At 44.6% G+C, this 23,684-nt stretch overlaps 1 protein-coding gene across 1 annotated transcript in view; it reads right to left on the minus strand.

Moving 5' to 3' along the window:
* The window catches only part of SPRED2 (sprouty related EVH1 domain containing 2), a 92,042-nt gene extending 68,736 nt beyond the window's left edge, over nucleotides 1-23,306 (minus strand). Inside the window, exon 1 of the mRNA XM_084823662.1 lies at nucleotides 22,879-23,306. Coding sequence (XP_084679788.1) covers nucleotides 22,879-22,925 — 47 coding nt within the window. The 5' untranslated portion in view covers nucleotides 22,926-23,306. The remainder of the gene's footprint in view (nucleotides 1-22,878) is intronic.
* Between the last annotated feature and the right edge of the window lie 378 nt (nucleotides 23,307-23,684).

Raw genomic sequence — 23,684 nt, forward strand, 5'->3', positions numbered from 1 at the left:
CATGCTTTATAAACAAAACAAAGGACGGCTTCACTACCATGTGCAGAAGATCTTTGCAGGGCTCTTTTGTGCAAGATCCTCACTGTGCACTAGGGTTGCCCTCTGGGTCATGAAGCATTTCACAGGTACAGCTCCTGCAGTCACGGTGAAACTTCTCACAGCTTTGCCGTGGCAAAAAGGTGCAGGAACTCTATTCACAATGGCGCTTGACTACCTTGTCCAGCGCTGTTAAAATAAGGACCACTTCATATTAGAAACAGCAACTCACACAGGAATCCCCTACCCGGTTCTCTCCAGACATGTTGGATTGCAATTCCCACCATTCCGAGCCAGCCATGCACTCTGGATGCTTGCATTCTTTGCAATAGTGTTCTGTTGCTACTGCACTTGGAAGACTTGCCTTCCCAGCATTTCCAAACTAGTTAAACATGCTTAAACTAGTTGCCAAAACACTTTAAGCATTTGCGTTAGGAAATTTCGATGGACCTGAATCCAAATGGTAGTGGCTCACTCCCAGACTTAAAAAAACATGAATCAATGGTAGCATGCACCCCAGGAGTGGGCAACTGCAGTCTTGAATGCTCTACTTTGTCTTTCAAGAACTCCTTGGGACCCACCCACTGCTGTGATTTACAAGTTCCAAGCAAGAGTGAGCGCACTCAATACCTCTCAACAGTGAAGGCATAACTAATCTATGGCAAGTGATCCAAGTAAGTGCTCCTGCCAGACCGAGCTCTGCCTAGTTCAGGAATTCCAACACTAGGCAGTCTACTAGAAATTGGTCAGTCGTCCACTAAAAGACTGTAATCTACTTTCTACCCATCCTTACATCCAAAATTTCCTTATACATGGCTCACAAAAGTTATGTTGGCATTTAATTTCCAGATTCCCAAGCTACAAATATCAAGCATGTATGTACTGCATTTCAAAGAGCTTCACGTATTTTACTTCAGTCAGCCTACCAGGAGCCCTGTAAGAGAGGCCAGTATGATGATCCCAATACTGCAGGTGATGGTCTGAGAGAACAGCATCTTGACAGACTACCAAGCAAGATCATGGCTGAAGTGAAATTTGAACCAGAGACTTCCTGTTTCTCAGATAACAGCTCTTAGCCACAAGACTGCATTATTTGGCATAGCATGGCAGATACAGCTACTGCCCTGAAACCATTGTTCTTCTCAGCTTCTTACACCCATTATAGCTGGAGGCGCAGATGTTCAAAGACAGGAAGGCATTCAAAGTACTATATTCCTATTATATGTAATCAGTGAAGTGTTGACATGCCACTTTTAACATTTCTGGACAAGATGATAGGCTGGTTTGGGGATGGGCCAGAGGAGGTGTATAGTTTACATATCTAAGTTCACATATTAAGTTTTATTTCAGTAATAGTTTAATAGAAATACAAAACAGTTACAAAAGTGCTGCTTACAGAAATGACTTGTAAATATATGTGCTGGTGCACATGCACCCCCTCCCCTTTCTTCACCCCAAAGAAATCAAAATCCTTGTTTTGATCTTGTGTAAGTAATTTTGTGAAGTAGGGATGGCAATTTTACTAGGGCTGCACATGCCAAGTTTCAGTATGGACTGAATTATGTAGGCCAGGCTATAAATCCTGCAAGATAAAGTTTCCACTGCAAATCCTCAAACTGAAATGCAGCAGCATGCAGCAGTAAAAATAATCCCTTCTCTCTTAATAGACGTATAGACAAAGACACACAGAAGCTCATCACAAGTACTTTAGATTTTCTGACTGCTCCATTCAGAAAAAAGCTCCTTCAGACATTCGTTCAGAGGTGAGTTCAACAGCAAGTCACCACCCCAAACATTTAACAGTCCTAAAAGTGCCTGACACATGCTTTTAGGCTGTTTTTGAGCGAGGGGCGGGGGAGAGAGAGTGGCTCAGCAAACAGATATAAGCTATCCTTCCAATGTTGAGAAGAACCCACCATGGTTTTAACAACTGACTGAAGGCTTGGTCATTCACCACTTCCTGCAGTGAGGTGGGAGGGTACCAACACACAGCCCACTTTCAATTCTTCCCTGGCATAGAATCCAGGGGTTGAAGTATTGCTTCAACAGGCCTCTAGAGAGATGCCATTGCCTAAACAAGAGAGGGAGAAACAAGCACCTTTTATCTCCAGAATATTGAACTTGACCATTTTCTGCCACTAGGTGCACACAGTAGTATTTTATGTTCACTTGAACACTGTATTTGCCTATGAAAACACCCATGTCGCATCAACTAGGGTAAATAGTCACATCGAGAAACATAGCTAATTCTGTAAAACAGCGGCAAGTGTTTATTTGCCATTTTAAAACCAAAACAAAATGCTTGTGTTAATATTTTTGTTAATCTTGACCATTGGGGACGATGGGAATTGTAGCCCAACACATCTGAAGGGCACCTGGTTGGAGAAGGCTGTTCTAGAAACTGGCTGGAGGGCAAATAATCACTACTCCTGACTTGCCCATGGAGAGCTCTCTTTCCAAGGAATGCTGAGACAGAGTCATTTTTCTTCCTGCTATGTAGGACTCTACAAAAGAGGGTGGGGAAGAGACATTGTTATGTCTGAACAGATTATATTAGGGCTGCTTCAGTCATCCATCTGGTAGATAGAATATTCCCTATTCTGGCATTATCCCAGACCCAAACATGGCTTCCAAAATGAACAAATCAAAGAAAGCCCCATCAGTATCGTACAAGATCCAGATTTAAAGGGTGTATTGCCATTTATTTCCACAGAGCACTGTACTTCCTATTGCTAGGATGTAGGCTACAAGGACTGCACTCTGAAACGCAAAGTAGCAACTTAAATAATTGTAATTAACAAACAGGAAAGAAAGCCAAAGTCTCTCTCCCATTGTCAGCACAGCTTTCAATTTCAGCACCATCAAATAGTCAAGAGATGTAATAACCTGTGATTAAAAGGCAGGGGCGTTGCTGGGTTCTTAAAAGATCTGGGGCATAGGCCCATAACACAAATGTACGTGTGTGTGTGTGTGTAATATATTTCGAGTCTAAGCGCACCTCTAATATGTGTGTGTGTGTGTGGGGGGGGTGCATGTGGTGTGTATGTGTGTGTACACTTTACATACATACATACACACACAAGAAGTGTGCACTGACCGCCCCACCCCACTTCAACACAGACCCCGATTCTGCATTTTGGAAAACATCCTGCTTCTGCTCGGGCCAATTTACAGTCAGACCACTTCAGCTCAGCACCAATCCTAGTCAAGGTTTGGAAAAATGAGTCTTTATGCTTCCTGTTGACTATCATGGGAAATTAGAAAAAAACTGCAACTTTTTTCTCGTCAGAACTGGATGATCATTTCAGGCATAGTAGCCCCTAGAAGGTGATTACACCTGCCCAATGTCAGAAAATAGGTGCAGGGCTTATATTTTGATTTTCTTTAAAGGAAACTACCAATAACATTTTTGTTCTTTGGAAGAATAGGATAACAAATTCAGGATTTATGCCTCATCAGAGGAGATCATGTCTGCCAAATTTCAGAATGATAGCCACAGGAGATTTTGTGCAAGGCTGACCTTGACATTTTGAGGTCTCCAAAAGAGGACATACTTATCTCCCTATGTTCCTTGTGGAGCATTGTTCTGAAAATTACAGACAGCCTAGAGGTGTTCCTAAGTAAGAAACCAGCAAAGTTTCAGAAAGATAGGAGTAGCAGTTCATGTGGAAGAGGAGTTCTCCAATTTGGGGGAGTGATTTGCTTTTCCTTCTCTTCACCGCCTCCCCCCACCCCCACAATAGTTTTAGTGTACATTTGTATGAAAATGCACAGGTCATTAGAGGTGTCCCCCAGGCAAGAAACCTGCAAAGTTTCTGAAGGATATGGAAAGGAAAGGTTCCTCCTGTGCAAGCACCGGGTCATTACTGACCCCTAGAGGGACGCCGCTTGCGCTGGCGTTTTCATGGCAGACTATAGTGGGGTGGTTTGCCATTGTCTTCCCCAGTCGTGACTACCTTTCCCTCAGCAAGCTGGGTACTCATTTTACCGACCTCGGAAGGACGGAAGGCTGAGTCGACCTGAGCTGCCTACCTGAGACCCAACTTCCGCTGGGATCGAACTCAGATCGTGGGGAGAGTTTCGGTTGCAATACTGCCACCTACCACTCTGTGCCACACGAGGCTATACATGCACACAAATTTAGAATTACTAGAATTTATTTACATTTCACCACCGTTAGCAGCAGGGGAACATGGGTGGGAAGGTGCTATTTCACTCTTGTCTTGCTTGTGGGTTTCCCATGGGCATCTGGTTGGCCACTGTGTGAACAGGATGCTGGACTAGATGGAACTTGATCTGATGCAGCACGGCTCTTGTTAGGTTCTTAAATATAGAGTGCCTCTGAGCATATGCAGAATGCTTTTCTTTCACCACTGAGCACTTTCATTCTCCCCCTACCAGTTCTATTCCTCTCCATGCAACCATCCCTCCTCATCCTACCATCCTCCAGCAACTCTTCATAAAAACAGATGTCTTGTTTTGCACAACTCCTCTCTATGCACAAGCTCTCATTGTATCTTCCTCCCCATAACTTCATTTGTGCCAAGACTTCACCAGGATTCAGCCAATGAGTCTGTTTTCAAAACTAGGGCGAAGTTATGGAGAAACTCTTGAGCATGTACTAAGTGCCTTTCCCTCACCACTGAAGCTAAGAGTTCATGCAAAATGAAAAAGAAACCCCACAAATGACAAAACATGCACAGGACTGAACTGAAAGGGTAGTCAGTTCATTAGACTAGAACTGCGTAGGCACTGTATTATGCCTGCAGTATCATGCTCACAACTCAGGATTTATTTCTGAGTAAACCTGCAGAACATCAGGGTGCAAACCTCCCTGCAAAAGTGACTTGTGCTGGAATCCTATGCACACTTTCCTGAAGGTAAGCCTCATTAAACATAATGAGTAGGCATACATAGGATTCTATAAATGAGTAGTATTTATCTCCCCTCCACTTAAAAAACAAACCCCAAACTCCAATTTTTATTAAAGCTTTCTGTTCACAGGAAGCTGCCTTATACTAAGTCAGACCCTGGGTCCATCTAGCCCAGTATTGTTGACACTGACTGGCAGCAGCGGTTCTCCAGGGTTTCAGGCAGGATTCTTTCCAAGCCTTACCTAGAGATGCTGGGGATTGAACCTGGGACCTTCTGCATGCCAAGCATGTGCTCTACCACTGAGGTACAGCCCTTCCTATTGCTGGATAATGGCAAACAAAACAGCCCCAGGTTTGTTTCTCTGCAACCATGTGAACCCACTTTTCTCAAAGACATGGGACAGGAGAAGGAGAAAAACCCTCTTGTCTGTTTGCATAAAGTCAAATACATTCAGAACTTTTCTTGCCCACCAAAAAGAATTCTCTTTAAGAATTCCCCAAGACATGCTCTGGGTGGAATGAATAAGAGAAAGAAAGAACAGGATAAGTGAGGGGGAAAAAAGAAGGTGATTGGAAATGAAGGGGGGGGGGTAGAGAGAATTCCCTAAGCCAAGTGGCTCCTTTCAGAGAGGTAGTACTTCAGAGGAATTTAGGAGGTTGTGGAGGGTTTGTAATGATTGCACATACTTAAATTAGCTTTATGAGGTGAGGTGGCTGAGGGCTTTTTCTAGCTTTTTAAAAAACTGTAGAACCTATTTAAAAGCCCCAGCAGTTCCTTGATCATGATGCCACATAGTCCTAACCCTTCTTTTGGAATAATTTGAGTTCTACAGCTATTTAGGAGAAATTAAAGTGGAGGGGGAGAAAGAAGTTTATGGAGGCTGATTGGATCCTTTGCCATACTGAAGCTACTAAACTTCTGCAGAAGCCAAAGGTTCCAGTTTAGGGCAGTAAAAACAGATGCTGTGAGAAATACCAGTACTTCACATGGAGCTCTTTCTTCCCTTCCTTCTCCCTCTTCAAAATTTCACTGCAAGCAAGCTCCCCAAAGTGGGCACATAAGAGCAGAAAAATAGGGGGAGAGAAAAAAACAATGATCAGACTGTGGAAGGAAAGGTGTCAGTCTCCCCTCTAGTTTAAAAGGCTGGTGCATTCACACTAGAGTCCCTATTGGTCTGCCAAGGGAGTGAGTCCTAAGGCCTCCTAGTAACAGCAAGGCTACTGAACTCAGAGGGAAGAAGTAGGCTTATGCACTGGTTCAGATCTGGATCCAAATTCTGAACTGAAGCAGTGTGATTTGGACCAAATCAGTCTGGAACTGTAGTGGGTCCAGATTGGTCCAAAGCAGGACAGATCAGTCCACATTGCTTCAGATCGCTTTGGACGATTCTGAAGCCCAGACAGCCCGTCTGGGAAATGTAACAATATCCTTAAGATTAGGGAGGAGGAGAGGAGGAGTTGGGAAGGGGGAACTGAGCCTTGGCAAATGACATCTAGCTGCCAATAGAGCTTAACTTTTAACCACGCAGTCTCCAATCACAGTGCGGTGATTGAGAATGGGGTGCAATCACTACTCTATAAGGAAAGGCTTCAATGTTTGGGCTATTTAATTTGGAAGAAAGGCAAATAAGTGGGGAGGTTTATAAAATTATATGGAGTAGTGAAAGTGGAGCAGTGCATTAAATAAGCTGAGTTCAGTGTGACTTTTCCCCAGGTAATGTGTATTACAACCAAAGAGATATTTAACTTTTTTCTTCCCTTACTGAGGAGCCTCATGTCATCCAGTGAAGCTGAATAGTAGCAGAATCAGGACAGACAAAATGAAAGTACTGTTTGCAGTTAAAAAAAACCTACAGCAGAGATTAGGGATACGACCTCCTAATGGTCACCTTAAACACCTTCTGATTAGGATCTCTAGTCCTCTATGTGGCTTGACCGTTTTTACTTTTTGTTTTAGACTTTGAGAAAAGGAAACTTTATGCATGGCTGGCACAAAAGCCACTGGACCTAACTGTCTGAAATCTGGCAGGTTCAGCCAGCTCCATAGGAGCTGCTGGGTCCCCAAATTCCATGCACTTATGTGGAAGCACCAAAAAATTACAGCTCTTTGCTTTGACAGAGTTTCTTGAAATAAGCAAATTTTATCTGTGGGTAGCACAAAAGTCACTGGATCTTACTGCCTGAAATTTGGCAGATTCAATCAGCTCCATGGGGGCTACCAGGTCTCCAAATTTCATATATTTATCATACAAACTAAAAAAAAGTTATGGACGTTTCTGTTTTCCAATGCAAGTTAATGGGAAAACGTAAAAAAAAAAAAAAAAAGGGCAATTAGGACAGCTCAAAAGATCCGGGGCACAGCTCAGAAGATCTGGGGCCCACGCCCAGATGGGCGCTTTTATAACAACATCCCTGTTAAAAGGTATAGTTGACTGAAGCTTACAGTCCTAGCAAACAGGAATGCAGAAGCAGATATCGGTTTTAAGTGGCAAGTATGAAAATACAGTTTTAGTTTCCCCCTGTCCAATTCATACATGGGTCCCAATAATAGGTAAAATATTACCTATCCCTGCTATAGTGGGCAAGATGAGATACAATGAGATATAATTTCCTAATTTTATGATTGACATCCTTCCAGTTTTGAAAATCACATCTCTTAGGACAGGTCAGAACAAATCAAAGTTATCTTCATAGAGATTATTTCAACGATGTAACTAGAAATAAGCTTTTTAATAACTGAGCATGCTAGATTGTAATAAAACCAGACAGCTCCATTTGCAAAATCTCACCTGTTATGCTCTTTTAAATAACTCTGCTAAATCTAAGCAATGTGATCTTGGCTTCTGCAATGACTGCTACCTAGCAGCTCAAGTTTAGCAAAGTTAGCTATTACCGCTTGACTTCAAGCAAAGAAGGAGATACCTAGTTTAGACCTTACAGGCAGCAGTATAATACTTAAATATATTGTTTGAGCTCAAAGCATGGCAATATCCAAATGCACACGTTAATCCACATTTAAGAATATGAATGATCCCCCCAGGTATTTACCTTGATTTTCTCAGCTTCACCCTCATTCAGTGTCAAAAACATGGACAAAACCTTTCGGTTTCAAGGTCAGGAGGTGATGCTTAGAGATACTCTAATTCTGAATTTTCAAGAATTAGACTGTATGAACATCTTGCAGTAGTTAGGACTAGGGATGGCGGAGAATTTCCCCCCGAATCTTCAGGGGGCCGAGCACCAACGCATTCGGCCCCCCGAAATCGGCGGTGAAATTCTCCGCCCCCCGCCCCCCCCCGGGACGGGACTTACCTTTGGCGAATGTCCCTCCCGGCGGCGCGTCCCGGCTGCATTTCGGCGGCGTTTTGTCGCAGGCGGGGGCGGCGGGCGGTCTCCCGACCGGCCGCCGCCATTGCAAAAAAAAAAAAAAGTAAAAAAACCCCCAACACACCCGTGCATAGGCTACGTAACGATTTATGCAGCCTATCACGGCTAGATTTCCAAAGTCAGCCGTGATAGGCTACGTAAATCGTCACGTAGCCTATCACGGGTGACTTTGGGGGGGGGAAAAAAGCGCGTACGCAAATGGCGGCAGCCCATGGGCGCCGCCATTTGCATTCCTTATTTTGGCACATCTAGTCTACGTAAAGATTTATGTAGACTACAGCGAAAATAAGGGAACGCTATTTGCGTTGCCCTTATTTTCGCCGTAGTCTATGTAAATCTTTACGTAGACTAGACGTGCCAAAATAAGGAACGCAAATGGCGGCGCCCATGGGCCGCCGCCATTTGCGTACGTGCTTTTCCCCCCCCCCCCAAGTCACCCGTGATAGGCTACGTGACGATTTACGTAGCCTATCACGGCTGACTTTGGAAATCTAGCCGTGATAGGCGACGTAAATCGTCACGTAGCCTATCACGGGGTCTTTTTTTTTTTTTTTACTTTTTGTTTCGCGGCCGGGGAGATGGGGCGCTTCTCCCCGGCCTGAATTTCGGCCGGGCGAGGCGGGAAGCCTCCCCCCCAGCCTGCATTTCGGCCGGGCGAGGCAGGAAGCCTCCCCCCCTTCGCCTGAACTTCGGGGGGGAAAGCGAAGCGCCTCCCCCCCACCGTGAAGCCAAGCTGCGAAAAGGTAAGTGACTTTCGTACATCCCTAGTTAGGACTATCTACTGTTCCCACTCCTTTCCCTACAATGGGAACTTGTGAGATTAGTAGAACTTGTGGTTTTCAACAAAGGTCAGAGGTCAAATCCATACCCTAAAATTATTTTTATCCTTTTAAAAGCTTATCGTACTAAAAAGTAGTATTAGCAGTCTGCCAAATATATGTACTCATTTTATAAACGGCTTGCAAGCCTAGATATGAAGAGGCCATATAGGGATGATAAGAGGTTTGCTCCATTAAATGCCACAGTTTTAGTGGAATTTCCCCCTGTATATAATGATGAAGTCAGGAGAGGATCCTGTAACATTTTAGATTTTCAAAGAAAGTTGTAGATCTCAAAGATTCAGGCTTATTTTGCAATTACCTTAAATATCAGGTCCATAGCCAAAGGACAGAGAATGAGAAGAAAAACAAACCCACTTGGGTCTCACCCATTCCGCAATCTAATATTTGAGCATTAATGTATTCATAGCCTTTATGTGCTTTGCCTCAACTTGAGACTCATGCATACGCACACACAGGCACACACACTCCTTTATATGTTTCAACTTGAATTCTTAGTAACCCTAGATCAGCTCTGGGGCATAACTTTTTACTCAAAGCCTATATAAACAGCCAGATTCCTTACCATGTGTTAAAATAGAAGCAGTGAATCTTCCCCTTCCCCCACCCACAGCCTCCCTCCAAGAGCTCTAAAATTACACTGTTAAAACATGTTTGTGGAAAATATAGGCTGAAAGCAGGGGTTAACTATACAGTGTTTGCCTTGTCTTTGGATAATCATTCCCCAGAATGCTTTAAAAAAGCGGGGGAGTGAAGAAAGAATTTCCCCTAATTCAAATGCCTTGACTAGAGAGAATCATTTTGATTGACTTCACTTATGTCCTGTTCACTGTCTCCATTCTGCTTTGATACTACCTTCTACTGGGCCAACCCAATCTGTCAGGATCCTGGGAGAAGGGATTAAAGGTCATGCATCATGAGAACAAGTCCAACTGAACCCAGCAAAGAATTAAAATAACATGCAATGTATGTCTCATTTCCGATTTACACAATGATGCACTTAAAGTCTACAACAGGACAGGCCATCATCCCACTCCTACCCTCATTTATGAACCCATTCCATGCACAGGATAAACACGGTTGCAAAAAGATTAATTGATTTCTCCTGAACCACATAGTCCATTCTGAAGTAAATCAAATGATTCAGACTGAAGGGTCAGAGAAAATGTTTCTCACTGTAATCTCATATGCACCAGTGCAAGGAACATATCTCAAAACTGCAATAATGGCTTCATACACAATCCAGATTTATTACTTAGTCCCCACTGGAAGAGATACTAACTCCAACCTCCCTCCCACCCAAAATGTACTCCCTCATAGCATCAGATCAGACTGTCAAAAATACGGGAAACCAGGGAGCAACATATCCCAATATTAATTTCTACTCAAACATGCAGGAGCCAGAATCTAAAGCTGCAAAAGTTAATTTTAACTACGGTTAGCTTTAAATCAGAGTATAGGTAAACATTATTAGCATTCATCTCAGTGCAAACATAATCTACACTCCAATTAACTCTGAAAGGGGAAAGGAAAATGTGCACATGTGAGAGGAGGAGAGTGGAGAAGGGAGCAAGCAAGTGCCACAAACTTAACCATGGCTAAAGGATCAGGAAATAATATGGCTGCACCAGTTCTACAAGCTGTGAGCCAGAAAGTCCCTGGTTCAAATTACACTGCAGTGTAAATTTACTAGGTGACCCTAGGGACACTACTATCCATCGGCACCATGTCTACAACATTGGGATAATACTGATCTACCTTACAGGGTTGTTATAAGGATTACCAAGATATAATATACTAAGTCAGTATATAAATGCTATTTTATCTATGTTGGTAGAGTAAAAGAAAAGAAGAGGGGATATGCATTTATTTATTTATTTATTTATTCATTCATTTCATTTCTATACTGCCCAATAGCTGAAGCTCTCTGGGCAGTTCACAAAAATTAAAACTAAGGTGCACACAATAAAACAATATAAAATACATAAAACATTAAAACCACATTATAACAATACAACCAGAATAAAACCAGAATAAAACCTAGCAGCAGTGCAGTAATGTAAAATATAGATTTAAAACAGCAAAGCTAAAAGTCTAGAAAGCTAAAATGCTTGGGAAAATAAAAAGGCCTTCACCTGGCGCTGGAAAGAATACAATGTAGGCGCCAGGCGAACCTCACTAGGGAGCTCCTTCCACAGCCAGGGTGCCACAGCAGAAAAAGCCCTCCTCTTAGTAGCCACACTATAAAATATCCGAAAATATTTTAAATAATCTCTTTTAAATGTTGCTCATTAGGAAGTCACCAGAATGGTAGAGCCCACCCAGCTTGTTTCAATGTGCCATGGAAAATTTTCTCTCTTCCAAGCAGCCCCTTGCTGTGGGGAACGTACTCCTATACATGGAATTGTGGGACTTAACCACCACACAAGTCAGGCACTTATTCCCAAATAGCCCCATCCCCAAGTGCTTAGCTTTGTCCATCTTTGAGCAAGAAAGCCTTATACCTAGCACATCATGGACTCAATGCATTGACAATGCAGGCAGATAGAAATGTGTTATCTAAGTACACATTCCTCACCACATACTTTCCTCAAGTTTCCTCAATTTATACAGAATTGAAATCTTTTAACTTAGAAATTAAGAAGAATGCTAAGTTATGTGGTTAAGTTCCCTCCTTGCCTATTGCTCACTATTTAAACTGAAATGAGCTGGAACTTTGTTTTGGATACAAGGCACTAGGAAGAACTGTCATGCCTTAATTTCCCAGGACGGCATTTCCTGCCTTAAAAGCAGGGATTGATGTCATGACAGAAGAACACAGTGGGGGTCCATCTGCAAGGCCAGTACTCATGATGACAAATACAGTTACGGCTACTTCAGAGCCACTGATAATATTTCACACGAAAGAGCTGCCTGTGAAAGGGAGATAAAACTAATGTCGCAGAGCAATCTGAGAGTCTTCTGAAGCAGCAACAAAAATGTTTTCAGATTTGTTGTGCTTGTTCTCATTGCTATACATGGATGAGCTCTGACTGGAACCAAAGAACAAAGCAGCACATGAAATGTTCTTTTGCTCAGGAAAACCACTTCCACACACAACAATCTCTGAGAAACAAGTGCAGAAGCCTGTGTCCTTCCACCCACGTAACAGTAACTTCATGCATTAAATACACATTATTTGGTTTTTAAGTGCTTAAAAGACCTGGTATAACCATGTAATGGCCAAATATGAGAGCTATGACATAGTGAAGTCTCCCCAATCCCACTCATTCAAATCTCTACATTGCTAAGCACTCACATGGGTAGTCTTAGGCAAACCAGTATCCCCACAGCCTCTCATCTGCAATATGGGAATCACAGTGACCTACAGCAGATTACTGAAATAGGGCACATGGAACAAAATAAAGGCCTATGGAAAATGCGAAGTACTGTTACCAAGTAGTTGTTTAAAACAGGGGTGGGCAGAAGATAGATCTCCAGATATTTTGGACTTCAACTCCCAGAAGCCACTGCCAGGGGGAGTGCAATTCGGCAGAGAAAATGTGATGCTCGTGTGCCCTGTTTCTTTGCAGAACTAGTGTTCCTGCTGGGAAACAAGGCACATGCTCCCTGCATGCCTTGTTTCCCTGAAGAACTGCTGGGAATCCAGCAGTGTGTGTGTGGGGGGGGGAGGCAGAGGCAGAGGACCCAGTGTGTGCTGCAAAACTCCCCCTGGGCAGGGCGCATGTTTTCCACCCCTGTTGTAACACATCTGAATGCAGCCGATAAATATTACCACACCAGTTTATGGTCACTTCCTTGTTTCTTCTATCTATTCTTTTTTAATTACTACTTGCAGCTTGTTATAGTATTTCAGAATTCGCTACATGGAAGTGAAATATTCAAACTATATTTGTGCACCAGCTTTGGAGCAGAATGCTACACATCTTCTAATTAAAACATCAACACACAAATTCAGTTGCATGGTTCCTTCTCTTCATAGCAAGGGAGAAACTATAACTTACAGTTTATTTATACTTAACAAAGTAGTATAGCTATCACCCAGAAACTCATAGATCACTTTTATGCCTTTGTAGCTTGAGCACAAGGAATACACAGTTTGTTACTATCTTCACAAATCAAGAGATAGCACTGGCCTCAAATAAAGGAAAAAACCACCATCTTTTCTGTACCAGAGGGAACACCGATCACTAAAAACTTCCCTATATGAAAATACCAGGATGTCGGTGGGTGGAGAATCCCACTTTCAAAACTGTATCATTCTTTTTCTCAGTTCACAAGTATATCATATGAATGCCAGATATGAGACAAACATATTGGCATTTTATAGTTCCAGCACTATTTATTTTACTCTACTAATTTTTATAATTATATACAATTTCTACCCCATGCATGACTCTCTTTTCTTTCTAAAAAGAATTCAAAGCAGCCAGTAGGCAAACATGCATTTTAAAAAACCCAGCACAGCAGCAACAGACACATAAACTAGTAAAAAGCAACTTTGGGCCATTTCATACATCATACAGTAGCCAACCCACATTTGCTTCTCACATATAGTTGACAGGGAACAATGACCACTTCAGACTCCTTAACAGGTACACATCTTATATGTTCTCCACTTAACCATGATTTGAAGTGGGTTTGCATGGAACTTGGTTGTGCTAGCCACTGATTTCATCGGTGCCATCCTCCTTGGCTACCAGTCTGTTTTTGGGCCCAATTCAAAGTGCTGGTTTTAACTTTTAAAGCCCTAAACAGCTTGCGACCAGGTTACTTGAAGCAGCATTTCCTACCATATGGTCATGATCTGAGGCCCTCAGCAGGTAACCTTGCCAAATGATGTGAGGCAACTAGCTAAAAGAGAAAGGGTCTTAACTTTGGTAGCACCCAGTTTGTGGAATGCTGTCCCCAGAGGGATTTGCTTGGGGCTTACATTCTGCTCTTTTCAGCGCCAGGTGAAGACCTTTTCATTTCCCAAGCAATTTAGGGTACAATCCTATGCATGTTAAGACAGAACAAAGTTCTACAATGGTCAGCACACCCCAGCCAGCCATGGCTGGCTGGGGAATGCTGGGAATTGTAGGGCTTTGTTCTGTCTAAACATGCATAGGATTGCACCTTTAGGAACTCTTTTTTTGTGCTTTTAGACCTTTGCATTGTTTTATCACTGCTGCTGGTGGTTTTATTTTTTTATTTTCATCTACCTTGCTTTATTATTTTTTTACTTGATTTTTTATCTCACTTGTTTTATTGCTACTTTATATTTTATTTTAACTTGTACACCACCCAGAGAACTTTGGTAATTGGGAAGTTTAAAAATGTAATAAACAAATAGTCAGTGCATATATACTGCAAAACCATAGTTAAGACCAGAAACAGAGTGCAGGGGCTGGGTGGGATGGGGATAGTTTCAGAGAGGGGAAGAACTGTGTATTCATAAGGCTAAGTTCCAATATGCAAACCATGGCTTGTTGGGAGTCAGTATTATATCTGCACTGGGCCACTACCAAAGAGATATCACCTTTAAGCCAATAGTACTTTTATTGCTCCTGATGTCACAAACTTGAAACAACAGATCTTAGCAAAGTAGAATTTCACACAAATGCAAAGCAAACTTCCCCACTAATGAAACTGAGTCAGCAGCCACTGCAGTTTATGCATCTACTTAGAGAACCTTAAAACATATTACAAAGAAAGCTACAAGGGGCATTTAGGCCACAAGAGAACTACTAAGTTGCCAGCTGGGAAATGAGCTGGGATTATTATTATGAGCCTTCAAAAAGCAGCACTGTAAGGGACATGTGTCAGCACAACATTGTGGACCTTTGAATTTCCCAGCATCCATCTTGGATAACATCAACGGTAAGAAATACAATGAAGAACAGGCTCAATAGCTGCTTGGTAATAAAGTCTAGGCACACTCACCAGCTTCCTGTCACACACAGATTTCCTCTGCAAGTCACCTATTATTTATAGTAACAGAATCAATTCTGATTAACCTGATAGTTTCACTCATTAAAGACCTGCCATTTAATAAATAAAAACAAATACCAGCCAAGTAAGCTTTTGTTTTCAGTGCTCAATACAAAGCAACAGCAAGCCAAAAATTAGGTATAAAAGCATTAGACTTCAGATTGAGTGTCCCAATACCTGGGGATGTGTTGGGCTACATCTTCCCCAGCCAGCATAACCAATTTCTGGGTGCTATGGGAGTTGTAGACCAACACATTTGGAGGGCACCAGGTTGGGGAAGGCTGCAATACACCCTTTAAACAAAAGCACTTCCTCTGTACCAATCTAGAAACATGTCCAATTTGGATTCCCCCTTTTTCAGTGACAGCAATTCAAGAGTTATTAAATTCAGAATGGTACAACTCTGTAAAGCCTGTATGAAACAATGTTAATGTTTCCATCACAGACTAAGTTTCTGAGCCTAGCTACACACATGGGAAACATCTGACCACAAGCAGACAAGGAGGCACACTTGATTTCAAATCAGTCAGTGGACCTCAGCCAAAGAAAATGCATGTGTATGTTGTCCTGCAGACAGGTATTTCTTTATTACACATATACTCTGCTCTTCTTCCACGGAGCTCAGAGTGGCTTAGACATGGTTCCCGGACAGTCTCCCATCCAGGCAATTCAGGACCAAACCTGCTCTGCTTCTGCCTTCGAACCATTTTCTGGAACATTCTCCTGGTTTCCCCTGCTTCTTTCATATCCCTTGGGCAAGAGCCAACTTCCCACAAACAGAAACCTTATACCTGGCAGTTTTACAGTCCATAGAACAGGAATCCAAAGCAGGCTAGAGGCTATGGGGAAGTTGCAAGGGGTCCAGAAGAAAGAGTGTGGGTGCTTGACTTCATGCATCTCATTTGTCTGAACCACAGGCCCTACATAACCCGACAGAAATGGCCATAGTTGCCTTGGTGGATGATATGAGGAGGGCTTTGGATAGGGGCGACTGCTCCTTCCTTGTTCTCCTCGACCTCTCGGCTACTTTTGATACTGTTGACCACAGTATCCTCCTGGACTGCCTGGAAGGGTTGGGCATTGGAGACACTGTATTACGGTGGCTCCAGTCCTTCCTCTCCAGCAGGTACCAGAGGGTAGCACTGGGAGAGGAGGTGTCAGACCCGTGGGCAATCAATTGTGGGGTGCCACAGGGTTCCATCCTCTCCTCGATTCTATTTAACATCTATGTGAACCTGCTGGGGGCTATCATCAGGAGGTTTGGGGTGCGGTGTCATGCGGATGACTCGCAGCTCTACCTCTCGTTAAATCTTCACCAAGGTTGGTCGTAGAATCCCTGTCCAAATGTCTGGAGACAGTGAGTGGCTGGATGGGGAGGAATAAGCTGAAGCTGAACCCTGACAAGACCGAGGTACTTTTGGTGGGAGACAAGAGGAGGTTGGGGGATGTTGACCTGGTGTTGAATGGGGTATGGCTACCCTTGAAAGACCAGGTCCACAGCCTGGAGGTCATTGTAGACTCCCAGCTGTCCATGGAGGCTCAGGTGTCAGCTGTGAGCTGGACAGCGCTGTACCAGCTCCATCTGATATGGCAGCTGCACCCCTACCTTCCCTTCCATCTGCTCCCATCGGTAGTACATGCCCTGGTCTCCTCTTGTCTAGACTACTGTAATGCACTCTACTGTAACGCGCTCTACCTTGAAGATGGTTCGGAAGCTGCAGCTGGTACAGACCGTGGTGGCTAGCCTGATTAAAGGCAGCTGCCGGCAAGATCACATCAGTCCAGTGCTGAAGGAGTTGCACTGGTTACCAGTTGTTTTCCGGGCAAAATTCAAGGTGTTGGTTTTGACCTTTAAAACCCTATATGGTTCCAGCCCAGCCTATCTCAAGGACCGTGTCCAGCAGTACCAGACAGGCCCCTTAACAAGATCAGCTTCAAATGGCCTTCTCTCTGTCCCATCAGCCAGGACAGCTAGGCTGGTGAGGATGAGGGAGAGGGCCTTCTCTGTGGTGGCCCCCACTCTGTGGAACTCCTTCCCTAGGGAACTCCACCATGCCCCCTCTTTAATGAGCTTCCGCCATGCATTAAAAACGTGTTGTTCAGGCAGGTTTTGGGGGCAGGTTAGGGTATTTTTAGAAATATGATGTTTTAATGTAGAATTTTATTGTTTTATAACTGTTTGTATTGCTGTACATCACCCAGAGTGGCTGGGTGACTGGCCAGAGAGGAGATTAAGAAATTTAATACATGAATAAATAACCCAACATCGCTAGTTCAAAACTTTTACTAGGGGGTAGCTGTAAACCAGCCTTCCCTAGCCTGGTGCCTTCCTGATGTATTAGACTACAACTCCCAGCAAGCATGGCTGGCTGAGGGAGGATGGGAGTTGTAGTCCAACACATCCAGAGGGTACTAGGTTAGAAAAGGCTGCTGCAAAGGAAGCAACCATTTTTAGTACTTCAATTTTTAATTATAGCTTTAATGCACTCTGAACGTTCACTTATGCCTTAAATAGCAATGCTGCAACTCGCTCTCCCACCCCTGCTACACCACCACCATTTTTCACAGCTTAAGTACTTCAGGCTTTTACAGCCAGAAAATTAGGCTATTTATTCATTCAGCACTAAAATACCATAGCTAGGTTAATTTTAATTGTCACCTACTCCAAAGAACCGTCACTGACTTTGGTGGAATGACTCTGGAATAAACAGTTGAACTGCAAGCTGACACTTGATCTTACAATGGAAAGGGATGAGTGGAAGGGTACCCCAAACAAAATGAATGAAAACACATAATTAAGAGTTGGCTGACTGCAACTTCCACCATTTAACAGTGTGAACGAAATTTATTGCATATATATCTACTACAGGGTGGCAGTGGAGGGGGTAGGAAAGTGAGATTTGATTTCCAAAAGGAAAAGGCTCTCTGACTCTAGGATTTTATATATATATATCATCTGGTTCAGGGGTTTTGAACTTTCTACATTCAGAGAACACACTGCATATCAATTTGCCTGCCAAGGAAACCCTGCACATTGTAGAGGACTCTGAGGAAGTGTTCTACAATTTATACACAGTCCATGTGGGGAGCTACTGAAGCCTAATCTAACATGAACTCAAAGTGCAACCCAGAACACATACCCCATAGTCCCCCTTTTGGTAGTGGTAATGTAGGAAGCTTGTCTGTCATTACTGATCTTCTAATAAGCTTCCAAGGAACCCCAGAATTCCCTTGAACAGAGTTTCTAAAAATCAGTCCTGTTGAACTCAATTTGGACTCAGTGAGACTTACTTCTGAGTAGACATGCATAGGATTTCACTGTTAATTACTTTGTGTGTGGTTGTCTTAGGCCTTTTGGAGTTCATCTTTTAGACTGCATTTTCCCAATTGTGGTCTTTGGGGAATATTAGCGTTATACTGTTACCCTCTAGCAATGCAGCTTTTTGACACATTTTATGGTGTTATCATGCCAGCCTAGCTGGTTGTAACACCAACATCACACCATGGTTTCTGATACAGTGCTGACACAAGTAGTATGGCCCATCCTAAGCATTTATATGTTGACAAAGAAGATTTTCATATCAGATAAAGCCCATATGATTATAGGTGGCACTTCCACTGGTAATCTTTACGGGATCACTTAAAGATCATCACTAATTATTTTTAAATAGGAAATAGAATTGAAGCTTAACACTAATCAGTTTATTGAACATTTACAAGAAAATACATTAAAATCATTTGAGAAATTCAGTTTTTCCTACTCTAGTGCTATTTAAGTGATGTATGGGTAATACAAAGCTGTGTGTTAAAGACTTAATGCTCCATTTCCCATTCAGTCTTGGTGCATGATGTTAACCAAGGGGAAATGTCTCAAACACTTAATTGTCGATTAATGTACTGGGATACAGGAAGTTACCCAGGTTAGTATTCAAGCACATGGAATCCCGTAACAAATGTAGAAGTCAGAGGCATGCAATTGGCCAATGGCATTTAAACTATCAATAATAATATTTATAGTTTAAGTATTGTGTCTTCAACTGTGCGAATACATTTCTCTTTGTCATGCCAAATCAAGCTGTCTGAACAAGATGGGATGTACTAAAACGGCAACATTTGGTTTCCAAAAAACCAACAGGGAACAGCCCGACAGGGATGTTATCAGATAAATAAGGTGGACAGGAGGTGGACAAGATACAACTCCCCAAACATTCAGGAAGCCAGTTCCTAGTCCCCATGCTTCTAGCTATAAGCTTAGGAAAAATGGCTATAGACAAGAAACCAAAATAGAAAAAGAAAATCAAATTTACTGCTTTCATATCTTTCAGTTTTCAAGCCTAACTCAAACCACCACATTTGTGACTACCAATACTGATATACAAATTCTGGAGAACAACAACATGCCCAAAATCTGCCATAAAAAAATAATATTCCAAGCATATAGAGCTTAAACATTAGCTTAAAAATTCAGCTTAAAAATTAGTTTTGACAGTCTGGCTCATTATACACTGACAATACAGCCCTCTATGCTGAGCAGACTTGGCCAACCTGATTTACAATTAGTGATGCTTTACAGAGCCTATGAGTAGAAAGAATTTGTTTTCATTACCATATGTACTACACTACAAACAAATGTAAAAGTTGTTGCTTATAGCAAACAAATCCCCCCCTCTTCTTGCTGCCAAAACTAAAATAGCAATTGCCATAGGTGGAAATGGCTATGCTACTGTTTATATCATCCTCTTTGCATCCATGCCAAATAAGTTTGTATCAAAGTGCCTACTATAAAAGGGTCAGAGAGCCTTCGTAGCTGTGCTGGTGCCTTGGAATAAAGGATGCTGCTACAGGTTGCTCCAATCTGTCAGAATTGCTGAAACAGGAAGTACAAGACAAGGCACAGCGCTGCAGGTGCTGCACAGATAAGATGAGTAGGATAACACTCGCCCACCCGTTTCCAGGTTCATTCCAGTTCTTCATTTGGGTTATATGTGCGTACATGCAAGCAGAAAGAACACAAGGTGTCTGCATCCAACTGCGTGCTGAGTTTGGAGGTAAGCAAGTTGAGGGTCGGTGACAATTAAACTACACTGACCTTTTGCTGCAACACAAGGTATGTTTTGTGTGGTAAATCTTTTAGCTGGAAACCCAACAGAAAGAGGTCAGGTGCAAGGCAGCCAATTATTTCCTAGATGCAGATATTCATCGCCCCGGTCCCAAATTTGCAATATGGGATTGCAGCACATTACAGGCCACTCTCTCACCCCATTCCAAATATGGGCATATAATCTCTCAGCCTTATCTACTGTCCCCACTCTGTAATATTGGGCTATTAATGTTGTATGGTTTATTTTTCCCCCCTCCTGGTACAAATAGCATTTGCAGAGGTTTTGGGGTTTTTTTTTTAATTTAAAAGGAACTCAAAAGTTCCCATTGTTCTGACAAGAGCATGAATTTCTCATTACTTCTGCTTCTGGGGAGGTGGGGGCAGGGAGGAAAGAACAGGAGGGAGATCCCATGCCGCCAAAATCACTGAAGAGCCCAGGATTTTTACATTGTCTCCTATGAGCAGCTTTCAGTTGACCATTCTCATGAAAGATTGCCAAGTCTTCAAGAAAAACCAGGAAATCCAGTCTGAAAACAGTCACCCTAGTCATTTTCTATCTCTATGGCAGCAACTGGCTATCATGAGGGGTTTACAGCTACAATCCTAGTTTGGAGATGATGGGAATGAAGATCCACCCTGTGAAGGCACTGATTGCAGGCGATCTTTAAAAAGTGCCTGTGTGGCACTCCGAGTCAGAGTGCAACAAACCCGTTTGCAGTGAAGCAGCCCTAGAAACAGAGCAAGCCATAATGATGCAGTGGACTTCTGCCTTTTCAGGCCCAGAACCCACTTTGTCTCACTTGGCCTAGTATTTTTTAGCATGAGAGTGTTTTGTCAAAAGTAGGTTCATTTTTATTTTTCTAAATGCTGGGCAAACAGAGACTGCATGCAGATTGCAGGGGCAGTGAATACCAACGTGATCTTAATGGTCTGGTCCATCTCTGTCAAATTCAGAGACAAACGGGCAAGAGCATTTATGCAAGAATTGCTCTTTCCCTCCCCGCCAAGCTGAATTAGCAACAGCAACATCCTCTCCACGGATATGCGCTTCAAACCATCACCATCAAGCATTGCATTAAGAGGAAAGTGAGTCACTTCCCATTTCCAGCATGGAAGGGTGGCCTTCTTCTGCCAATAAGTACTATTTAGAGAGCGCCTATTTCCTAACCCCACAGAGGTGCCTTTTATTATTCCTTCCCCCTCCTTTTTCTCCAGCTATTCAAGAAAGGGAAGGGAAGGGCAGCAACGACAGCGAGTAAGTGAATGAACGAAGGCTGAAGGTTACCGGATTTATGAATGTCAGGATCATGTGACAATAACGGGAACTCGTCTTATTCACAAAAACACACACAGCGCCCAGGCGTGTGCAATCGTGCTGAGCACGACTAACCAAAGGGGGAGGGAGGGAGGCCGGGAGGGAGATGTGTCCCTGCAGGCGAGCCAAGTCACCTTTAATCACCGCTAGCCTAAGGAGCCCCACCCCGCCACACAGGCACTTTTAAAAGAAAGCCGTGCCTTCAAGGACGGGTGCGGTTGTAGGAGATCAAGCGTGGATTTGAAGCACCTTTAGAGGGATTTGTTTGGAAATTAGCAAGCTTTGAAGGCAGGAGGTCTAAAATGCATCCATGGTTTCCCCCCTCCGCGACCCCCGCTTCTCCGTCAATGCACGCGCTCACACGACGCCCGACCGCGGGTCGCCTCGGCGTTCCTGATCGGCGGCAAGGCTAACAATGAACTCGCAAGCACAGCAGTGCCCGTGCCTGCAAGGCGGCCGTGCCTAGACGACTCCGCTCCTCTCCCCTTTCCCCTGGTGCAGCTCCAGAGCCAGACAAGGCCCAGGCAGGCTCCCTTCCGATTTGCTACCTCCTCGCCACAACCGTTTGCAGGAAAGAGATCGGAAGCCTCCTTCCACTCGGCACCCCGGGCTCTGTCTTGCAACAAGCAAGCCCTCCCCCGTCCCCGCGGTGAGATTTCTTTCTCCTGCGGCCATGGCACAAACTCCTGGCCTCCGAGGGTGTTTTTTTTATGAATGGAAATGTGGTATGCAAATGAGATCGATTCAAGAAAAAAGGAGAGAGAGAGAAATGGCGGATGTGAAGGCTGCAAAACACACCAGGCAGGGGAGAAGTGGGCGTGAGGGGCTGGAGAGAGAGACAGGAGAGAGACACCTTGGCATAAGAACAGTGGCCGCCCCCAAGGGTCCAGGAGCAGGGGGCACCGCGGGGTCCGCGGGCAGGCCAGGCAGAGTAAGTCCATCCACGCCACCGTGCAGTTGTGCTAAACAACTCCAGCAATCGGACAGTATTTCTCTTCTCACCTCCCATTCCACCGCCCCCCCCTTCCCAGAGAGGGGCTTTGCAACATCTCCCCCACCCACCCCCAAAAAGGGCACCGCAGGCTGAAAAATTAGGGCGCTGCACCACACGCCAAACGCCAGCGACCCCGCAAGCCCGAGATGAGGCGAAGTGGAGAAGGAAAAGGAGCTCCTGGAGACACTCTTGGGATGGCTGCAGGGGTTGACACCTCTCACAAAGCCCCCGGGGGTGGGGATGGGAGAGGGGAAAAGATCGCCAGAGCAACTGCCAGGCCGAGCGGCTCCCTCTCCAGATGTCCCCAAGCAGATGTTTACATCCATTTCCTCCCCCCGCTCTCCTTGTCGAACACTTACTCGTCTGGGTGGGTTTCTTCGGTCATTTTCTCCCCCTTCGAGCTCATCCCCTGCCGCGGGCAGCCGGGCTGCGCCTCCTCATTTTTCCTGGGCTTCACATTGCGGGCAGAGCGAGCGCGGCGGGGGATGCGAGGAGGCCGACTCGGCTTCGCGGGGAAGGGGGGGCGGCGGCGGGAAGAGGGGCAGGGATGGGGATGGGGGTGGGAAGGACGGAAGGAAGGAAGCCCGGCGGCGAAGACGGGGGCTCGATAAGGCCTCGCTGGCTGCAGGCGAGGGGCGCGGGCCGGCGCGCGTTCAGCGCGCGGGAAGGCAGCGGGGCGCCGCCGCCGCGGGCCGTGCGACGGGGTGCAGCAGCAGCAGCCGGCGGCCCCGTCCGAGCCCCATCGCTGCCTTTACTCCATGTTGGATTCTTACGGCCGCCAACAGGAGGAAGCTGGGCGGAAGCGATGACGTTATCCGAGCAGCCCAGCTGCTTTCGGGGAGGGAGAGAGCGAGGCAGGCGAGAGCCAGCGAGCTTCCCTCCCTGGGACTCAAGATGGTCGGGAGCCAGCCGGCCCCCGTCAGGAGGCGGAGGCGGCTCTGTTTTGCGAACGCGTCTCCTCTGGCTGCCCCTCCCTGCAGGCCCTCATCGCGGGCTGCAACCTCCATGGCCCTGGGGGATGCTTTGGGAACCGCGGGGCTCGTGGATGCGGCCGCCTTTTCTTTCTGCTGCGATCCGGCGGGGTCCAAAGGTCACCCAGACCTCAGGCCCAAACTTACTTTCGGGATCCTGGCTGAGCCGCGGCACGTGCGAGGCAGCGACGGAG

The sequence above is a fragment of the Heloderma suspectum genome, chromosome 1, assembly GCF_057233095.1.
Source record: "Heloderma suspectum isolate Gila_16-S chromosome 1, 16-S_ref, whole genome shotgun sequence".
NCBI classification, from domain to species: domain Eukaryota; kingdom Metazoa; phylum Chordata; class Lepidosauria; order Squamata; family Helodermatidae; genus Heloderma; species Heloderma suspectum.